The sequence below is a fragment of the Exophiala oligosperma genome (genome assembly GCF_000835515.1).
Source record: "Exophiala oligosperma strain CBS 72588 unplaced genomic scaffold supercont1.5, whole genome shotgun sequence".
Lineage (NCBI taxonomy): Eukaryota > Fungi > Ascomycota > Eurotiomycetes > Chaetothyriales > Herpotrichiellaceae > Exophiala > Exophiala oligosperma.
The window spans coordinates 388,403-406,602 of record NW_015622822.1 but is presented as its reverse complement, the minus strand read 5'-3'; the positions used below and the strand labels follow the sequence as shown (position 1 = coordinate 406,602).

At 50.8% G+C, this 18,200-nt stretch overlaps 3 protein-coding genes across 5 annotated transcripts; all 3 read right to left on the bottom strand.

Moving 5' to 3' along the window:
- Nucleotides 1–2,969: 2,969 nt before the first annotated feature.
- On the bottom strand, nucleotides 2,970–4,308 carry PV06_05536 (uncharacterized protein). Its single transcript, XM_016406553.1, has 2 exons — nucleotides 3,476–4,308; nucleotides 2,970–3,393 (listed from the first exon to the last, which is right to left on the bottom strand). Exons 1-2 carry the CDS (start codon nucleotides 4,006–4,008, stop codon nucleotides 3,273–3,275), a joined length of 654 nt encoding a protein of 217 aa, XP_016262157.1. The 5' UTR covers nucleotides 4,009–4,308; the 3' UTR covers nucleotides 2,970–3,272.
- Nucleotides 4,309–5,664: 1,356 nt separating this feature from the next.
- PV06_05535 (uncharacterized protein) lies at nucleotides 5,665–10,500 on the bottom strand (the record flags this gene model as incomplete). Its single annotated transcript, XM_016406552.1, has 4 exons — nucleotides 5,665–6,189; nucleotides 6,249–6,650; nucleotides 6,701–8,418; nucleotides 8,517–10,500. The coding sequence occupies 4 exons, from the start codon at nucleotides 10,498–10,500 to the stop codon at nucleotides 5,665–5,667; spliced, it is 4,629 nt and encodes a 1,542-aa protein (XP_016262156.1).
- Nucleotides 10,501–13,782: 3,282 nt separating this feature from the next.
- On the bottom strand, nucleotides 13,783–18,119 carry PV06_05534. 3 transcript variants are annotated; one of them, XM_016406551.1, is made up of 3 exons: nucleotides 16,042–18,119; nucleotides 14,325–15,990; nucleotides 13,783–14,271 (listed from the first exon to the last, which is right to left on the bottom strand). In XM_016406551.1, exons 1-3 carry the CDS (start codon nucleotides 17,767–17,769, stop codon nucleotides 14,246–14,248), a joined length of 3,420 nt encoding a protein of 1,139 aa, XP_016262155.1. In that variant the 5' UTR covers nucleotides 17,770–18,119; the 3' UTR covers nucleotides 13,783–14,245. The 3 variants fall into 3 exon arrangements, with proteins under 3 accessions (XP_016262155.1, XP_016262154.1, XP_016262153.1); XM_016406550.1 differs by having other exon boundaries at nucleotides 14,325–18,119; XM_016406549.1 differs by having other exon boundaries at nucleotides 13,783–18,119.
- Nucleotides 18,120–18,200: the final 81 nt, after the last annotated feature.

Genomic DNA, 18,200 nt, shown 5'->3' with positions numbered 1-18,200 from the left:
CCTCTGGAACCATCCAAAAACCATGAAGGCTTTTGCTTTTCTTGCACTCTTGAGTCCGGTCGTGACAGCTTTGTGAGTGATACTGAAGAGCTTTGTTCCGTTTAAACACATATAAGCTAACATCACAATCAAGCACGGCCGGACATAGACATCTACACTCCAATCATGCCTCAAAACGACAAAGCATTAACGTCACCGCCCAGTCCCAGAATAGTACCACTCAGGGACCGGCGGCAAACTCGACCGAATATGACTACATCGTCGTCGGTAGTGGCCCCGGGGGTGGCCCGTTGGCTTCGAGGCTGGCCATAGCAGGTTACAAGGTCCTCTTGATCGACGCCGGGGACGACCATGGAGACGCCGTGTTCCAACAGGTGCCCGCCCTTCAACTACAGGCGACGGAATACGCGCCGATGCGATGGGACTACTTCGTCAACCACTACCCGGACGAGTCCCGGCAGGAACAAGACTCCAAGATGGTCTGGGACACGCCTTCGGGCGACCACTACGTCGGCAACAGCCCCCCTGCCGGTTCGAACCCCCTGGGGATCTGGTACCCGCGCACAGGAACTTTGGGGGGCTGCGCGGCGCACAACGCCATGATCACAATCTACCCGCACGAGAGCGACTGGAACAACATCGCGAGCGTCACGGGTGACGACACCTGGCGCGCCGACAACATGAGAAAGTATTTCCAACGTCTCGAACGGTGCAGGTACCTCCCCAACAGCGTCGTCGGTCACGGGTTCGACGGATGGTTCGAGACCAGTCTCACGGAGCTGTCTCTCGCCGTCGAAGATACAAAACTCTTGTCTCTGATCATCTCGGCCGGGACGGCCATGGGCAAAGGCCTCCTTGGCAAAGTCATCAACACGGTTGCCGGTCTCGGTGAGGTTCTCCTGCGTGACATCAACGCTTACGTCCCCTCCCGAGATTCCCAAGAAGGTCTGTACCAGGTTCCGATCGCCGTCACCGAGGTTGAAAAGAAACGCAATGGTCCACGAGACTTTATCCTCGCCACCGCAAACGCCGTGAACCCTGACGGCTCGCGCAAATACCACCTCGACATCAAACTAAACACCCTCGTCACCAAGGTTCGATTCGACACCACCGGAACCAAACCCAAAGCGGTGGGGGTTGACTACATCCAAGGTCCTCGACTGTACCGCGCCGATCCCCTGTCCAAGTCATCGTCCACGGGAACCGAAGGCAGCGTGGACGCCGGGAAAGAAGTCATCGTCTCTGCCGGTGCATTCAACTCTCCCCAACTCCTCAAGCTGTCCGGGGTCGGGCCCAAGGCTGAACTTGAAAAGTTTGACATTCCCGTCGTCGTGGACCTACCGGGGGTGGGGACGAACTTGCAGGATCGGTACGAGGCCACCATCGTCGGCGACAGCAACACCGACTTCGCCATCACTCACTCGTGTACCTTCCTCCGCACGGAGCCCGACCCTTGCCTGGAACAATGGAAGAACCTGCCGGGACCTTCACTCAAAGGGACGTACGCCACCAACGGTATCGCCGTCGCCGTCGTGAAAAGGTCCTCCGCGGCCGGACCCGGCGACGACCCCGACCTGCTCATCTCGGGGGCCCCCGCCTACTTTACCGGTTACCACCCGGGCTACGCCAACGAGTCCCTGAAGGACGCCCACCACTGGGCCTGGATCGTGCTCAAGGCTCACTCTCGCAACGACAAAGGGACCGTGACCCTGAGGTCCACCGACCCCAGAGACACCCCCCTGATCAACTTCAACTACTTTGACACGGGAAACACGGCCGATGGGGCCGACGAAAAGGACCTCGAGGCCGTCTACGAAGGCATGCAACTCTCGAGGGAAATGTTCCGGGATTACATCCCCCTCCAGGGGACGTTCAAGGAAGTGTGGCCCGGTGAGGATCGAGTCGACACCAAACAACAGATGAAGGATTGGATCAAGAAGGAGGCGTGGGGTCACCACGCCAGTTGTACCTGCCCGATCGGGGCAGACGACGACCCGAACGCCGTCTTGGATTCCAAGTTTCGGGTCAGGGGCGCCGACGGGCTCAGGGTGGTGGACGCCAGTGTCTATCCCAAGATCCCGGGTTACTACATCGTCCTGCCCACGTACATGGTCAGTGAAAAGGCCGCCGATGCCGTCTTGGAAGATGCTTGACCTGGGGGGTGATTTGGGGAAATAACACGCCAATGCCAAAGAGAAGCCTGCATTGGGAGGAACTGGACTTGTTGCACATTATGACAAACCAGAGAGGTCCGGACCCAGAGGGTGCCTAGGAGTAGGAGCCTATAATACAACCAGAGTGGCCGGGCCGTCGGAAGTACCTTGAGTGATGAAACGTATCTCTCTACCAATACTTCCATGGGGAGTGTTGGCACCACAACACGTGTACAGTGATATAGTGTGGCGAGAGACTTAGGGGATACGTCCATCAGAGATCTTGTTCAGGTGGGAATAATATTGAAAAGGTCATCGTCGTATTGTCGACTCTTTCTGCTAATGTTGCCTCTGTGCGCTAGGGGTAGAATTGTCTCACGGATGACAATGCTCATCTTTCTTCATGCTGATGAATGTTGTCACCATTTACCACAGGTAAAGGCGGATCAAGTAAGAAAAGAGAGGCTCGCAGAAAGGTGTGCGTTGTCACTGTCAATTGCCAAAATATTGATTACATGTAAGATTATTCTAGTTGGCTGGGGTGGTTTTTTTCCAATATGTCTGGCCCCTCTGCATGACGATGGTAGATCTTCTCTCGACCCCCAGTCCCTTGTAGGAGACCAAAAAAATAGCAAGACACAACGATAAGACACACCACACAATCAATGCCAAAAAGAGATTCCGATCGAAGAAAGGAAAATCGGTGGTGTAGTTTCTGTGGAAGCAAACAGTCGTTGACGAAACACACAACCACTCTGTAACATTTTCACAGCAATCAGGTTCCATATTCATATTTATCATTCATATAATCTGGGTATCTTTCTTTCTCTGGCTGTCTCTGTATCAATCGATCGATCAATCATATCATATGTGCCAGTGTGCCACCGTCCATACTCCAACAAAACTCGTCATCGAAACGTTGTTCGAGTACTATCGAGGTCTCTTCTGATTCTTATTCCAAGTTTCCCCTGTTTCAAACACGAGAATAAAAATTAAACAACAAAAAAGGAAAGAAGTCGTAGAGGAATTTTGCACAAGGCAGAACAAAAAGTGATATGTATCCTCCAGGGATCGACTTGGTTGTGTCTCGTCACCAACATCGTTGTTGATAAAGGCCATCTAGAAGAGATAATATGCAAAACTGAGATTGTTGTCTAGGTCGGCCTGAGTATAGTATGTCGGCATTTGACGTTTTGGTTTGGGTTTTGGTTTCGGCTTCGACTTGGACTTTGCTTTCGATCTGATCAAACAAATCAAGTCAGTCACGGTCATCGGTTTGATACCTACTTGGGGAGATGGAAACAGAGGAAGAAAGCACTGACCCTGAGTCATTATCATTGAGAATCCTTTGACGATACCAAGCTTTTGCCCTCCTCAAATTACATCGGGGACACAAGATGCCATCGAGCTTGGACGACTGTTGTGGTTGTTCCACCACCGACGTCGTGGACGACGACGAAGTTGCCTCCCTTACTCGTCTAGAGTAGGCGGGTTTGTTGATGCCGTTGTCCAGCAGAACGTAAGGGGGTAGTTCCTCCTCGTCAGAGTCGTGTCTGGTTTCATCTTCGAGTGATTCTTCGGTGTACGACCTGGAAGGGTGGTGGTGGTGGTCATCGAGAAAGTCTTCTTGGGTTTGTTGTTCACTCAAAGGTGTCGAACATACTGAGTCATAGGCTGGACATTCTTCTCGAATCGAGGGAAGGCGCGAAGGAGTCCTGGAGGTTGAGATCGTACTCCCACGGCGGGATGTCGACGGTCGTTGTTTGATCTTCATCATGGAGGAGGATGTAGGGATGGTGGAGGGGTTGCGCTGCATAGTGGATGCTCTTGTGTTTGCGCAGAATGGCATCATCATTGTGGCGAATGATGGCGATGGTGAACTTTGCAACAGGACACCAAAAAAAGACAGTACCACCAATGTAACCACCAGGAAAGTAATACTCGGCAGGGGTTTTTGTTTTGTTTTGTTGTTTGTTATGTGTGTGTCGGGACGAGTGTTGGACGACGGCCGGGCCTTATATCCTTGTTATTTTGTGACGGCGGCCCCGGGGAATATATATTTATTGAGGCCCCCAAGTGGTACCAACTGGGTGGCTTTTCTCTTCTGTCAGTTCAATGAGTGTGTTGTGTATGTTCGGTCGGTGGGTTTTTTTTCAAAAGAGCCGCACATGGTGGTTGTGTTGAAAATCTGGGAAACCGGTTCGCCTTAAATGCTTCTTATCCGTGCTTGTAGATACCTTCAAGATGACAGTCGACTGAGTAAGGTGAGTGAGTGAGTGAGGACCACTCAAAAAGTACCCACCGCACCGACAAAGCTGGGACACACGTACTCCGTACCTCTTCCGTATCCAGAAAGAGTTCTATCCCCTCCAACTCTCCAGGTCACGAATAAGATTTGGCATGATAGATTATCCCACACACGAAGCTGACGCAGAAAAATGCAAAAACGTCAACCTATCACCGGTGTCACCAGAGTCACCAGCTGTCACCATCGTGCGGTTGTATTGAGGCTTGTCTGACTTTCAAGCGGCGCGTCGTTGAATGAGCTTTCGGGGCTCCATTTTTTGGCTTGCTGAGTGAGAGGATTGGCGAAATACGAGTCAGCTTATCCTTGTAATAGTGATAATGAGACGATCCACCTGTCCGGGTCTAGATTTTGGTCCATCGATTGGGCATGGCGGCATCTGGGCCAGATACGTCTCACTCAGGCATTGTCCTCGATTTCTCAGGGCCATTCGGGGTGGACGAATGGCTTTGCATGCATCCCGATGGAGGGTTGACCATTTGTTCGTATCAAGGACAACACATTGAACAGTTTCCACATTCGAGGTGATTTAACCGAATCCGCCCCCTCGTCCAATCGTATCCTGTACCATGATCAGTCAGTGGTTACAATGCAACATGCCAGCCGAAACCCAAAGTACGGGATATTGGGCCGCTCAGACCAGAACTCTTACAGTAAAGTGGCCTATTGAACGAGAAGGGTTTGCCCGGGGTGGTGCTTTTTTTAGCCCCCATTGACTGGGGTATCGTGGCGTTTTATCTGATCAGCCCTGTGCACCAAACCGGAGGCGCAGTCCAAGTCCGGAGTAACATAAAGTGTGTACTGTAGTATTCAGCCGTCGAGAGGTGTCTTCAATTGTGTATCATATGCGAGGTGACAAGCAAGCCACACGGTGATGCCGATGATTCTTCTTCCCCCTCCATGTGAAAAGGTCCAGATTTGATGATTACCCTCAGAGTGCGAATTCATCGAACCTCACGTAACAGAGCATCGCTCTCAAAAGCACAAGCATCTTTCGATTACTGGATCGCACGTGTTTCGTTGATCATCTACATACAAGTATCACTCCACAAAAGTATCCACAAAGTCTGACTTCAGATCGACATTGCTGATTTAGGGCTCACGCGGCTCCTACGAATACCCCAGAAGGGTCTTTCGAAGTGATGCATCATCGAACCATGATCATTTGAGAACATGTCACCTCCCTCTACCAATTAAACCAATCCCCTATACCGCGTAATTTGACTTGACGATATTCCTCAGGATGCCCGACGTGAGATGGTAGTAGAATCCAATCTTGCCCCAACGCGGTCCACTGTCATCTTCATGGTGGAGGCGACCTTTGTCTTGCTGGAGTCCATCGTCCTTGAGCTTCGGCTTTGTTGTCTCTTCCTTCCTTGATTTGCGCAATTTGGCAAGAGATACTTTCCTGACTCGGAAGACATAGTAAAAGAACAAGGCAGCCAGCATGTTGAATCCAATATATGCCCACAGGATACCAAAGTTTCTCCACTGGTCGGATGGTGATATGGAAGCACTAGCCAAAAACTGATCGGCGTTTCTGATAGGGCAGTACTCGCACGATCTTGTGGCATCAGGATTGTACAGTGCTCCGGGAGCTCCTCCTTCGAGGTATCTCTTCAGATATGCCCCACAGGTCTGACCATTGGGTGGGTCGAAGATGGCCAACTCGTTCTGTGCGCAGTTGACCACTCGGTTTTGAAGCCCAGTGCCAGCCCAGCCTCCAATCAACTGCAGGATATCAGATCAGCAAACACGTGGATGGCCACGTCGACACAGTCATGACTTACATAAGTGAATGGTGACACCCTCCACATGAAAATCCAGAAGCCAGGAAGTGCGGTCGGAGTTTGTAGTACACCGTTGAACTGAAGGGTCATGGTGAACAGCAACGTCGACAATGCACCCGCGGTCTCCATACTCGGCATCGTGAAGATGATCATTTGTGCGTATGTAGAAGCAAACAGAAGGAATTGCAAAACAAAAGCATACATCATGCCTTGTGACTGACTTGACTGATGAGATCCGAATATAGGAAAATACCAACATGCCCAGACGATCACCGATAGAAACGCCTGATACGGGATCTCGACAATGATGTTGGCGATAACGAAGCTAGCCCAGTTGTACATTTTGGACGGAGCCTCTCGCACTTCAAATAGTGATCGCTGTGGAATGAAACGCGACATTATCTGTGCACAGTCAGTAAATCTATAATCCTGACGACAGTAGCCTAACATACCTGGTTGACAATAGTGGCAAATGTGGCATTCAGCATAAAGACGGAAAATACCGTGTTTTGCATGCCCGTCATTGAGGAGTTCTGCAAGAAGAATGTGAACCCGATGAAGAGTGCTGCCAGTATGTTTGCTTGGAATTTCGCATAGATGTATCCCGGAGTGCGCCAATAGTTCTGGAAGAGCCGTACGAGAACATAACGGAGCTGAGTTGGCAAAGCTGTCGCAAATTCCCGTTCATCGTCCATATTCGCGGTCTCGCTATATTTCTCCTGAACAGTAGCTTGCAGTCTGCTTTTGATGGTTGCATTTGGCGAACTGATTCTCCATATTTCAGGCCAATCAAGGGTGGAATCGCCAATGACACGTAGAATGTACTCTGCAGGATTTTCGTCATGACCACAAGGCTTTGCGCCAGCAGACTCAAAATACCGTGTCAGAGTTCGGCAGTCAGGTCCCAGTGGTCCGAAGTACGTCGTCCGGCCACCCTTGGCCAGGAGAAGAATGGAGTCGAACTGTTCAAAAAGGGTAGCAGACGGCTGATGGATAGTTGCGAGAATTGCTTGGCCATTGTTTGCCAGCTTCCTGAGTAGTGAGACGATTGTCCAAGCGCTCTGAGAATCGAGACCAGAAGTTGGTTCGTCTAAGAACAAGATGGCGGGTTTAGCGGCAAGTTCAACACCGATGGTGAGAAGTTTCCTTTGTTCGACATTCAGACCTTCGCCAGGTAGGCCAACAACGGCCTCGCTAAAAGCCTCCATGCCCAGCATATCAATCACACTCTCAACAAACTCGAATTTCTCTTCGAGTGGTACCGATGAAGGCTGCCTGAGTACCGCTGAAAATCGTAGCGCTTCCCGCACGGTGGTGGTAGGAAGATGCAGGTCTTGCTGTTGAACGTAGCCAGTTTTCCGCTGATATGAAGGCTTCAGAGCAGCACCATTGACCATGATGGTACCGGACGCCTTTCCCATGCTATTGTTGCGCTGTGCGAGAGTATCCAATAACGTCGTCTTTCCCGCGCCTGACACACCCATGAGGCAAGTCAATGTTCCTGGCGTAACCCAGCCAGTCACACCATCGAGCAGTCGACGTGGTGTACCCTTGATGCTGATGTCTAGAGTTACATCCTGCCATGTGAGCGTACCACTGTGTGATAGATCATTGGTTTTCGTGGTGGTAATCCTAGAACGCTCGACAAGGCCGGTGCGCACATTGAAGTTCGTCGTGGCATTTGGCATCTCTCCCGGAAGTTGAGCACTATTGATATCCGTATCATTCGGTTTCTGAGGCTTCCCATTTTCAACGTCGAGCTTTGGGGAAAGTTGACCATGAGCTGCTTTTCGATTCCGGAATATAAGCCGCTGAGGCTGTGCAACCGAGGTTGATCGAAATTCCGTGGCGATCAAGTAAAGTATGAGAAATACCACCAGGTATGCAATCGCAATACCGAGATTGCGCCATAGATGAGAATAGCTATATCCAAATCCAGACGTCACCCAGTTGTCGCCAGACACGGTGCGAGAGTTAGGGGTTGCACCAATGAAAGCGCATGCAAAATTCGTATCTCCAGCGTATGGAGGAACGAGATTTGCTACAGCACAAGGATACTCTCGTCCATGCACCTCGTTCACAAGTAGCGCTTCGAATATGTAGGCGACGGGATTTATGTAGTTGATCCAGCGGAACCAGGGATGCATATAACTTGTTTGCATGGTGTATCCTGTTGTAGAGTCAGCCTAGGTTCTTTGACTTTGAAGGCAAGAATGGCTCAAGTCCTTCGCAATCGATAATGATCCTCGTAGAACGCGTAAAACTCACCGGTGTACATGACCTGAGACAGAATTCCAACACCTGCAATGGCATAAGCGGTTGGCATGAGCTTACAGGCAGCTCCGATGGTGCGGAAGACTGCCGACATGAGGAGGGTGCACACGAAATTGAAGAGAAGAAAAATGAAGAAGTTCGAAGCTTCTCGTCGAAGGCCGGTCATGAAATAAAAGACCACATTGAACACTGTTGAGATACAGAACTTGACCGGAATGTCGACAATGTATGCGGCAAGTGCATCAGTAAAGGGGTGACAGAAGGCATACGTCTGCTGCTTCGTTACGATGCCGCGCTTGAAGAAAAGCGAACTGATTTCGGTCACAGCCATCAGGGCGTTCGTCAAGGTAGCCAAGAATATCACCGAGCCTCTTGATTGAAGACTTGATGTTGTGCCATTGGGGCCGTAGTAGATGCTCCCAAGAATGAATGCCAGGATAGTACGTCCAATGAGGAGTGTGACAGTGGACGCTCGGTTGTTCCAGAACAGTTGGGAAGACCTCTTGATACAAATCCTCACCTGCATGAATGCCGAGGTCAGGTAGGGAGATTTGTCACGGGTATGGTGAGCCTGCATGTGATGATGAGCGGTCCGAAGAGCTCGAAGACGATCGCTGTTCTGATGCACGCCTTGACTCGTAAGAAGGTCGGCTATGCAAGTCTTGTATTCTTCGGACGCAACCCAGTACTGTTCAAACTCGAGAGCAGTTTTGGGGATGTCCTTACTGAAGCCCTCGCGACATTGCCGTTCCGTAGGATTGGTGACAGCTGTGAGGAAGTCTGGAGTTGCTTGACGTGGTGGACAATACCAGCCCATTCGTTCAAAATATAAACGAGCTGATTCCACAGGACCAAAGTATATCTGTCGACCCTCGTACAATACGATAACCTTGTCAAATAGCTCATAAAGGCTTTGGCTGGCCTGATAAACAGCAGCTGCCTGAGTTACTCCGGCAATCTCAGCCATGGCCCTCAAAGAGCGAACAAACTCAAGTGCGGTGGCTGAGTCGAGGCCTCTGGTTGCGTTGTCCCATGCTGCCACCGAGGACCGGGTCAATGCCATCTCTGCGATGCTGACTCGTTTGCGTTCTCCACCACTAACGCCACGAATGGTGTCGTTTCCAACTTTTGTGTTCCGTGTGTGGGTCAAGCCGAAGATCCTCAGCATCACTTCAACCATGTGACTGTTGTACAATGCTCGGTCGACTCCTTGAATGCGCGTTTGAGGAGTTTGCGTTACTGCGGCGAAGTGTAGGGTCTGTCCAACAGTAAGATGAGGGAAGTGCTCATCGGTCTCGGCGGCGTATACTGCACGGCCTTTGAAGTTTTTGATAAAGGTGGATTGTGGAATCCCATCGTAGGTGACGGAAGAGCCTGCGGATAAACTGAGCCCATGCAATTGACCTGTAATGCATTTCAGCAGAGTTGTGCAGCCGCTGCCAGGTCGGCCGAGGACAAGAAGCATCTGCCCACGCTCAACAGAGCCATTGAAATTGTTGAGAATGACCTTCGGTTGTGGTTGCCGTCTGGTGAACAGGAGCATAGGAAGTCGAGCAAGCGCCATCCAAGGGGAGGCGACTGTCTTCTGCAGCTCTAGGTTTGAGCCTGAGCCTGATACAGTGAGACCTTTAAAGGAGAACCCGACAGTTGTTCTGTGGAGAACATCCTCTTTGACCAGTTGCATAAATGTCGTAGACCAGAAACGAAAGTCGAACGATTCGTTCTCGGGGTCCAGTCTAGGATCTATGTCGGAAAGAGTGCGTGGATTCAAGCCGACATCTTTGGATATATTCGTAGCAATCCGCGTCAGCTCGGCATCGTGGTGCTTTATATGGGAGGAGAAATTGAGATGTTTCTTGTCATTCTTGCGGCGACGGGCATTCTCTTCAAGTCCATCTCGCAGGCGATCGTGTAGAGTGGCCTGTACAATGGACTTGTAATCATCTTCGTTGCTGGAGGCACGACTGAGCGTCGCCATGGTAAAACATAAGAAAGATGTGCGGACCAACGGAAGACGATTTTGAAAAGGAGATCTTGACCTTGTGTAAGATAAAATGAACGATCAACTCTTCATCTTATGTACTTGTAGTTGAGGGAAAGGAATCATTGAAAGTCTAGGACTTCACATGTTATTTTTGACTCTACGGACCCAGAGTCCGAAGAGCCCGTGACATTGTGACAGTGCCGGAGCTGAAGTCGCACGGCACAGAGTTACCAGCAGAATACGAGGTGTCATGAGCCACTTGGTTCAAGCTTTCGCCCGTGTCCAGACTATCGTATTTGGACATGTTCGCGAAGAAGGAAGAAGGGAAGCCCCAAAGAACGAAGCTTTTGACGGAAGACTCCGCGGACAAGTGATTAGTCCCAGTAGGAAACTGGTATCGACATAAGACGAGGCTTGAATAAAGAGGCTTGAATATGGTTTGAAAGAAGCGAGAAAATGATGGCAATGCTGAAGCCCCGTCGCATCAATTCCCGTATGCGGTTTAGCGTCTTTGCTCTGAGCTGGATGTACATTCCACATGCGGCGACCAGCACGTATCGACATTGGCTACCTCGACTTTGTCATCAACTGAATGCCTAGGAATACGGATATCTAAGCCATACCGACGACATCATTCTCTTTCGGACTTGAAGAACGGGCCCGAGATTCTGGAATGTCGCCGTGGGCTTCCCTCTCCAGGGAAACTTGAGAGTCGAGACCAGGGTCTTTGCGTTTCGCAACAGTCCCCCATGATACGAATACAGCCACGCTTCCTTTCCGCCAACGAGCCTCGTTGTGGCTTCAGACCTCGCGAGGCACTCAGCGGCACTTCCTATTGTATGTAAGTGTATTGAATAGTGATTCTAGTAAGCATCGTTGTGCTGTCTGTTCGATGGCATGACATGCATCAGGAATATCAACCAAGGTACCATCATCCATTCAATTTTTAAGAAACATACCCCGGATGCATCTTCACCATTGATAGACATATCGATACTACGCCGGCCGAGAAGGCTGAGAGTATGCGAGATCCGGAACATCCCATGTCGAGTTCGACACGGGTGAAAGTCAAAAGACCATGAGAACGATAAAGCCATAGCCACGAAGGTAGAGTCGATGCGAGCTGAAAATTGACTGGATATTGACAATGACAACATTCCACTCTCTCTATCATGTTTTGCTACAGCGTGAACCTTTACAGAGTCTATAAGACACCTTGTCAACCCCTTCAATTCACCATCATGAACTGTTCTATTCTCAACAAGCCTCAAATCATCTATTCCCCCTGATCGTGAACTATTCTTTCAGGTCCTTCATTCCCCAGTGGACACTCAAGATAAACCAACTTCTACACAAAACCGTCCACGATGTCACCGACATGCCCCCCTCAACCTCCCAATGCGAATACACCAGGTATCGCCATCATCGGCACTTTCACATTCCAACGTGTGGTCCAAGTGATCGGTTGGATCTGCCTAGCCGCCACGGCCCTGCTCTGCATCGGCCTCTGCGTTTTGCATTTTCGAAAATACAGAGCACCCAATGAACAACGAAACGTCATTCGAATCATTCTGTTTCCTGTCGTTGCGTCTCTTGTGTCGGTGATCTCGATCCACACATACCAAAACAGCGGCTACATCGAGCCCATCGCCTTGTTATACGAAACCGTTGCTTTGGCGTCGCTGTTCATGTTGTACGTCCAATACGTCGCTCCTGAACCACAAACCAGAGTGTCATTTTTCAAAGAACTCGAATACAAGACGAAAACGGGTGAGATGAAACCTATGAAACACTATCAATTATTCCGGGTACGTTTTTGTTGTATTACTGTGTTGTTGTCCTGTCCGCCATCCATTTCCCCCAATGCCCATACCTTTGCCCAATACCTCGGGGGTAGTCTCCTTGTCGACAAAGTCAGTTTCCGATGACGAGACAAACAACTGACAATCTACATCAGGCCGCTTGGATTATAGTCTTTACCTACATCGTCGTCACCTTGGTTCTCGTCATTGCCGAGGAAATCACAAGGGCGACAGGAGTGTACTGCGAAACTTCATCGAAACCGGCATTCGCACATTTTTGGGTGAGTCCGATTCTAGTCTATTGAGGCCAATAAAGATGCTGATGTCACTGCTAAATCAGATCCAACTCTTCACACTCGTCGCCACAGTCATAGCCGTCGTGACGGTGGTCCGTTTCCAACGTCGTCTCAAAAGCCACATGACGGGCCGCAAAGCAATGCCAAAACTACTATGTTTCAAATTATTTGTCCTCATCACCACGCTTCAACATGTACGTACTGACCCTGCTCTCATACAATCACTTTTTTTCCGGCAGAAGACTCACGTGTTCGGTTCTACAATTTCTGACATGTCTCGTTTGCCCAGTTCGCATTCAGCATCATAGCCTCTCACGTCCAAGGCAATGACAAAATCACCTACAACGACATCATCATTGGTTTACAGTCCTTGTTGGTTTGTATCGAAGCCCTATTCACCCAAATGGCATTCTTTTTCTTCTTTCACCCAAGAGAGTTCGGCAATAGAAACCAGGGGGGAAAGCTGTCAGGGGACGAAGCAGCAGTGCCAGCGGTGGTGGGCTACACTCCCACAAAGGCAATCATACACTCTTTGAACCCTACGGATTTGATACTTGGTATCTGTCAGGCTTATGGGATGGTCAAGTTCTAATCTTTCTTCGTACCCTCCAAGGTTTTACGCATGGGGGAAGAGATGACCCGGTCGGGCGTTGTGGAGATCATGGTCCATGGTATATGCATTTGCTGGTATTTCCCTCCTTTGGCGTTAAAATACGAGTCCAGTTTCATATTGTTGGCGAGATTTTACTTTTGACAGAAGATAAAATACGAACTGTTCTTACAGAGTACGGGGTGAGAGCTGAATCTGGGGTCGCGGCATAGAAGGACAACAAGGACACACATACCTGATTAAGGTTGTACTTTCCACATCTGTACCCTCGTCGTCTCGGCCCAATACGAACGTGGGCTGTGCCGCGGAGTAACAACGTATCCGTATCTCCCAAGCCAATTCGGATTGAATGCTAGAGGTCGGCGACAACAACTTCCTTATGGTACGAGGGTGTGATATGTGGTTGCGGTTTGTTCATGGTCAGTAGTACCGTAAACCTGAGCCAACATTCACTCAACCATCGAAGAATCAATACCACTGTGTATACAGCCTGCCGTCCGCGGGACAGACACCTGTCGAGGTGGAAGCAATACTCAGTTGTTGCGAGATCCTTACAGAAATACATATAGGCTGACCTTCTTAAGATCAGATCATGATGTTGTATATTTACTAATCGCTCCTACATCTTCATATCTCGATAAATACTTTCCACATTGGTAAGTGTCGACACACAGAAAGGCTATGTAGGCTCCCCACAAATATACGCCATTGACACTTGTCTCGAATGCCGCTTGCAAACAAGAAGCAATGTGAAACCACCTTGCTCGACTTAGAAAGTACAAGACAACTGCATTTGAGCCCTTGACTCCCTGCTAACATCCATAACCACCCTCCTCAAAAATCTATCTCACAGTCGCTCAAAAGGATGAGACGCGCAGGGAACATGCTTGACCTCCGTGGCAGCAAGTAGCTTGCTTGCTAAACCCTTGACATCATCGATCGCATTGAACACCCAAACAATTGTATCCCGCAATCATCACGGTATCAAAGAGGACTATGCTGTGAAATAACGTTCCATTCGAAAGTCATGCTCAGAAGCCAAACGGGTTATCAGCCGCTATATCTGTGTCAGTAGCTATCTTGTCAAGAATGCGACATGTTTAAACTTACTAGCATTGGCAAGATTTGCGCGCCGCCCCGTAGGCTGAGGCGTCAGCTTCTTCGCGGGAGACATTCCAAATTTAATATCAGGAGCTGGCCCTGTTTTTTGTGGTTGCAGAGGAGCAGCTGCAGGAAATTGAGGCAGTGGAGGAACAGGAGGCGGTGAGAATCTCTGAAATCCATTTGGCTGAGGGACTTGCCCAAAACCGGTGGCTTGGGGGGCAATTCCCTGTTGGAACCCTGTCGGCTGGGTTTGTATAGCCTGAGCTTGTTGTGGAAATCCCGTTGGCTGTGGCTGAATACCTTGACCAAACCCGTTCGGCTGCTGCTGTTGAATTGGAGACCCATAACCGGTCCTCTGCGGTTGCAGGGCCTGAGGGAGCATTGAGTTGACACCACCTGCCGCCGAGTTTTGTTGGAACGGCATCCCAGTCGGCTGTGATTGGAATGCAGGACGAGGGTCTGCAAATGGACTTCCAGCAGCATTGCCATTAATATAGGGTTGCTGGAATTGTCCAAATTGTGGCCCCTGTTGGAAACCGGTAGGCTGTGGACCAAGGCCAAATTGACCGAAGCCGGTGGGTTGAGATTGCAACTGCATCTGCTGATATTGTTGCTGCAATCTTTGCTGTGTTAAATCGTTCAAACTCTGACCGGGAGGAGCTTGGAATGCTGAAGTACTGGGGATGCCAGTGAGTTGAGGCTGTAGAGGCTGCAGGCCAAATTGATTGTGTTGAGGATTTTGAGGTGCAGATGTTGGTCGCGGGGGCGGTGGCAACAGACCAGCGCCAGTGAAGCTTTGCTGTGGTGCTGTCGGTCTCTGTCTGGGTGGGTTGAACTGTTGCGGTTGGAGTCCGCTTGGTTGAGGTTGTATCCCTGTTTGTTGCTGTTGGAGGCCCGAGAAAAATTGTGGAGTTGCTCCTGTCTGCTGAGGCTGCTGTACAGGGGGCGACTGTATAATTGGGGGTTGCGGTGGTGCTGGGGGAGGTGCTGGTGCTGGTTGACTTACCGCGGGCGCGGATGGCTGGGCTGGAGTCGGTACAAGAGGAGCGTCCAGCAGAGACAAATCCTGCATGGCGCCCGTAGGAGGTTTCGGAGCCGGAGGTGCAGCAGAAGCAGCAGATGTAGGCGTCTGCTTCGGCTGTTTGACAGTCCATGCATCATCGTCGAATCCACCATCTGGTTTTCGAGGGGGGGCCTCGGTTAGGGGTGTCGCTTTTGCATCACTCATCTTTTCTGCTTCTTTCTTGGCGAAAGCGTCGGCATCGACCACGTCGCTTGTCTGTCGGTTAGCTTCAGGCCTGCCTCTACGCGTGTTGTTGTGCAAGGCTCCGCCTGGGCCCGAGAATATGCCTCCTGGCCCAGCTTCGCCATTGGTGCCATTCACACTGGCTGATCGCGCACGTCCAAACCTCTGGTCTAGGTATTTCATGACCTTGAGTGTGTCCCCTTCCTTAAGACCCAGTGTTCGTAAAGTGTCGGCGGTAATGTCAGGGAGGACGGTTTCGTCCATTGAGTCCCGAATCATGGCCTGCGAGTATCGTTCACACTGATGTGGTCCTACACCTGCTTTCAGGAAGAAATCAAACCAATCATACTCGGGTGCCTTTGGTTGCTCTATAGAGGCTCCGCTTCGCCCTTTCGACTGCTCAGACTGCTGACTTCGGCGTTTCATCTTGATCAAATCAGCCACTGGAATGTGCTCCTCGATCGATTCGTTCGTTACCTGTTCAACGTAGTCCAGGTCTTCTGGCGACATCTTGGTCACAGGGACGGCGATCTTGACGCCATTAACCTTGTGCAGATGGATCTTACCCTCTGCTACACCTAAGAATTGAGCTTCAACTTTGAAAGAGCCAGAGTGATCTGTCCAGGTCCTGACTTTGGTAGGGTCCGGCTTCGATCGTTTCTTTCGATCGTCCTTTTCTCTTCGGTCTCTTCTGCTGGGCTGATCGTCGGCGAGACTACTTCCGCGTTGAGGGAGTGGCATCCCCGGTCCAACCTCGCTGTGCGACCGCGAATGTTCAGCATGCTGCCGCGCCCGATCAGATCTTGCGGCTTCCTTGGCGAGCCTTTCTTCTTCGAGGCGGTTCTGCTCAACTGAACTTAGGCCGGCATTCAGCCCGCTTCGTGAGGGCGGCTCCAGAGTGACAAACCCGGTTACCTCGATGTAGCTGCTGGGTACCACACCTTCCTTGCCGTTTTTCAACCGCCGGACGTTCCACCACTCCTCCGATTTGGTATCGTCTAGGATGATGACCTCATCTCCGACACCAACCGTGACTTCATCATCACCTTGTGCCATGAAGTCGTAGAGAACCTGGCCCTTCTTGTGGCTGGCGCCACCCGAAGCTGCCTCGATCACCTCTCGAATGCCCTCTGCTCGATGAGCACCAGCAATTTCTCCTAGAGCTCGGACGATTTCTTCTGCGGTGTCCTTGGCTCCCGCGTGTAGATCTAGGCTCTTGCTCGGCCTGACGAGTTCAATGAAGACGTGCTTGCCCTCAATCGAATAGTGTGTCATTCTATCGGCTGTCCATTCCTGCGAGGGCCCATCTCTTGACTTCTCGGGAGAGACCATGATGGTTCCTGTGGCGATGTTAATGCCCAACGTCGTCGGCATCTTCCGCCTTCGTCCCATTGCCGACACCATCTCGTTAATGTTATATAAATGATACCCGCCCGGTGATCGAATGGGTGCGTCATCGTCCTCAGGTCGTCCGAGAGCTCTGTTGTAGGGCGGCGATGGTAGAGGACCTGCCCCCTCTTCTTCTTGCTGTGAGTATGAAATAGGAAGTGATGCATGCTGCGAGGGACGTCTCTGAGGAAGTGCAGGCGCGGCTTCTTCTTCATCTGAGGGATCCGGGGTTAGCTGCACACGGGACGGCGTGGGTATCGGGCGAGCTGAGGCAGGTGAGGCCGGGGCTTGACCTCCTAAGACTCGTGCTAGGTTGGCTGCAGGATCATGTGTTGATCTTGCTGGGGATACCGGACTGGCCAATGCCTCTGGCTCGGGTGCGGGCGCAGGGGGGATCGATCGTCTGTTAGAGGACGAGGAAGACGTTGGAGGTGCATCCCCGGAGATCTCAATGTAGTTCGCTGGCGCAAAGCCATAGTCATCGCCTACGCCAACTAGAGTCCAATCCGGATCCGAGGTGTCGTAGACCTGAAGAGTGGCATCTTCTGTGAAGGAAACTTCCTCGTCAGTCTGCCGAGTATAGTCATAGAGAGCTTTTGCGGCATGGACGGGTTTGGCCTCCTCGACGTAGTTGTTGGGTATTAGACCCTCAGGCTCGTCCTCATCATCTCCAGCTGCCTTCTTCTTGGCCTTCCACCAGTCATCCTCGGTGCTTTTTTCGAGTATGTACAAGAGTTCCCCCTCTTTAATGTCGAGCTCACCGGCACCTTGCGGTTGGTAATCATAAAGTGCAGTGCATACTGCCACGAAGCCCATAGTGTGTACGAAGGCAAAGGCGGACGAAGCAAGCTGGCAGTATCCGATGAAGCTATAAGGCACAAGCCATCGGCTTTGACACCGTGATCGATTGTGCTGGGGAAATCAAGGAAGTAAGTTGGTGTTTCGCTTAAGCGAGCAATTCCGTAAGATGTCACAGGCAGACTAAACGCTGCTTGGATTGACGGCGTTGGAGTTGGCGTTGGCGTGTAAAGGCTGAAGGATCCCGTGCCGCCAGAAAGAGTGATACAACGTGTGTATGCAAACAGATGAAAGTATCGCTTTATTATGCAATCGTCGCGGAAGTTGGTCGACTTCTGACTGTTGATGCAGGTGTAGCCGATTCCAGGGACATACGACGACGCCTGCGCCCATTGAGAGCTGCAACTTGACCACGATAACGCCAAGACTGACGGAGAATTGGTGACGCG

Bases quoted from the DNA above. Each gene is read 5' to 3' on its own strand.
- PV06_05534 (XM_016406549.1), bottom strand. From the start codon at position 17,769: ATGGGCTTCGTGGCAGTATGCACTGCACTTTATGATTACCAACCGCAA.
- PV06_05536 (XM_016406553.1), bottom strand. From the start codon at position 4,008: ATGATGATGCCATTCTGCGCAAACACAAGAGCATCCACTATGCAGCGC. The intron at 3,394-3,475 runs GTCAGTGCTTTC...TTGTTTGATCAG, and splicing joins CTCAATGATAATGACTCAGG to ATCGAAAGCAAAGTCCAAGT.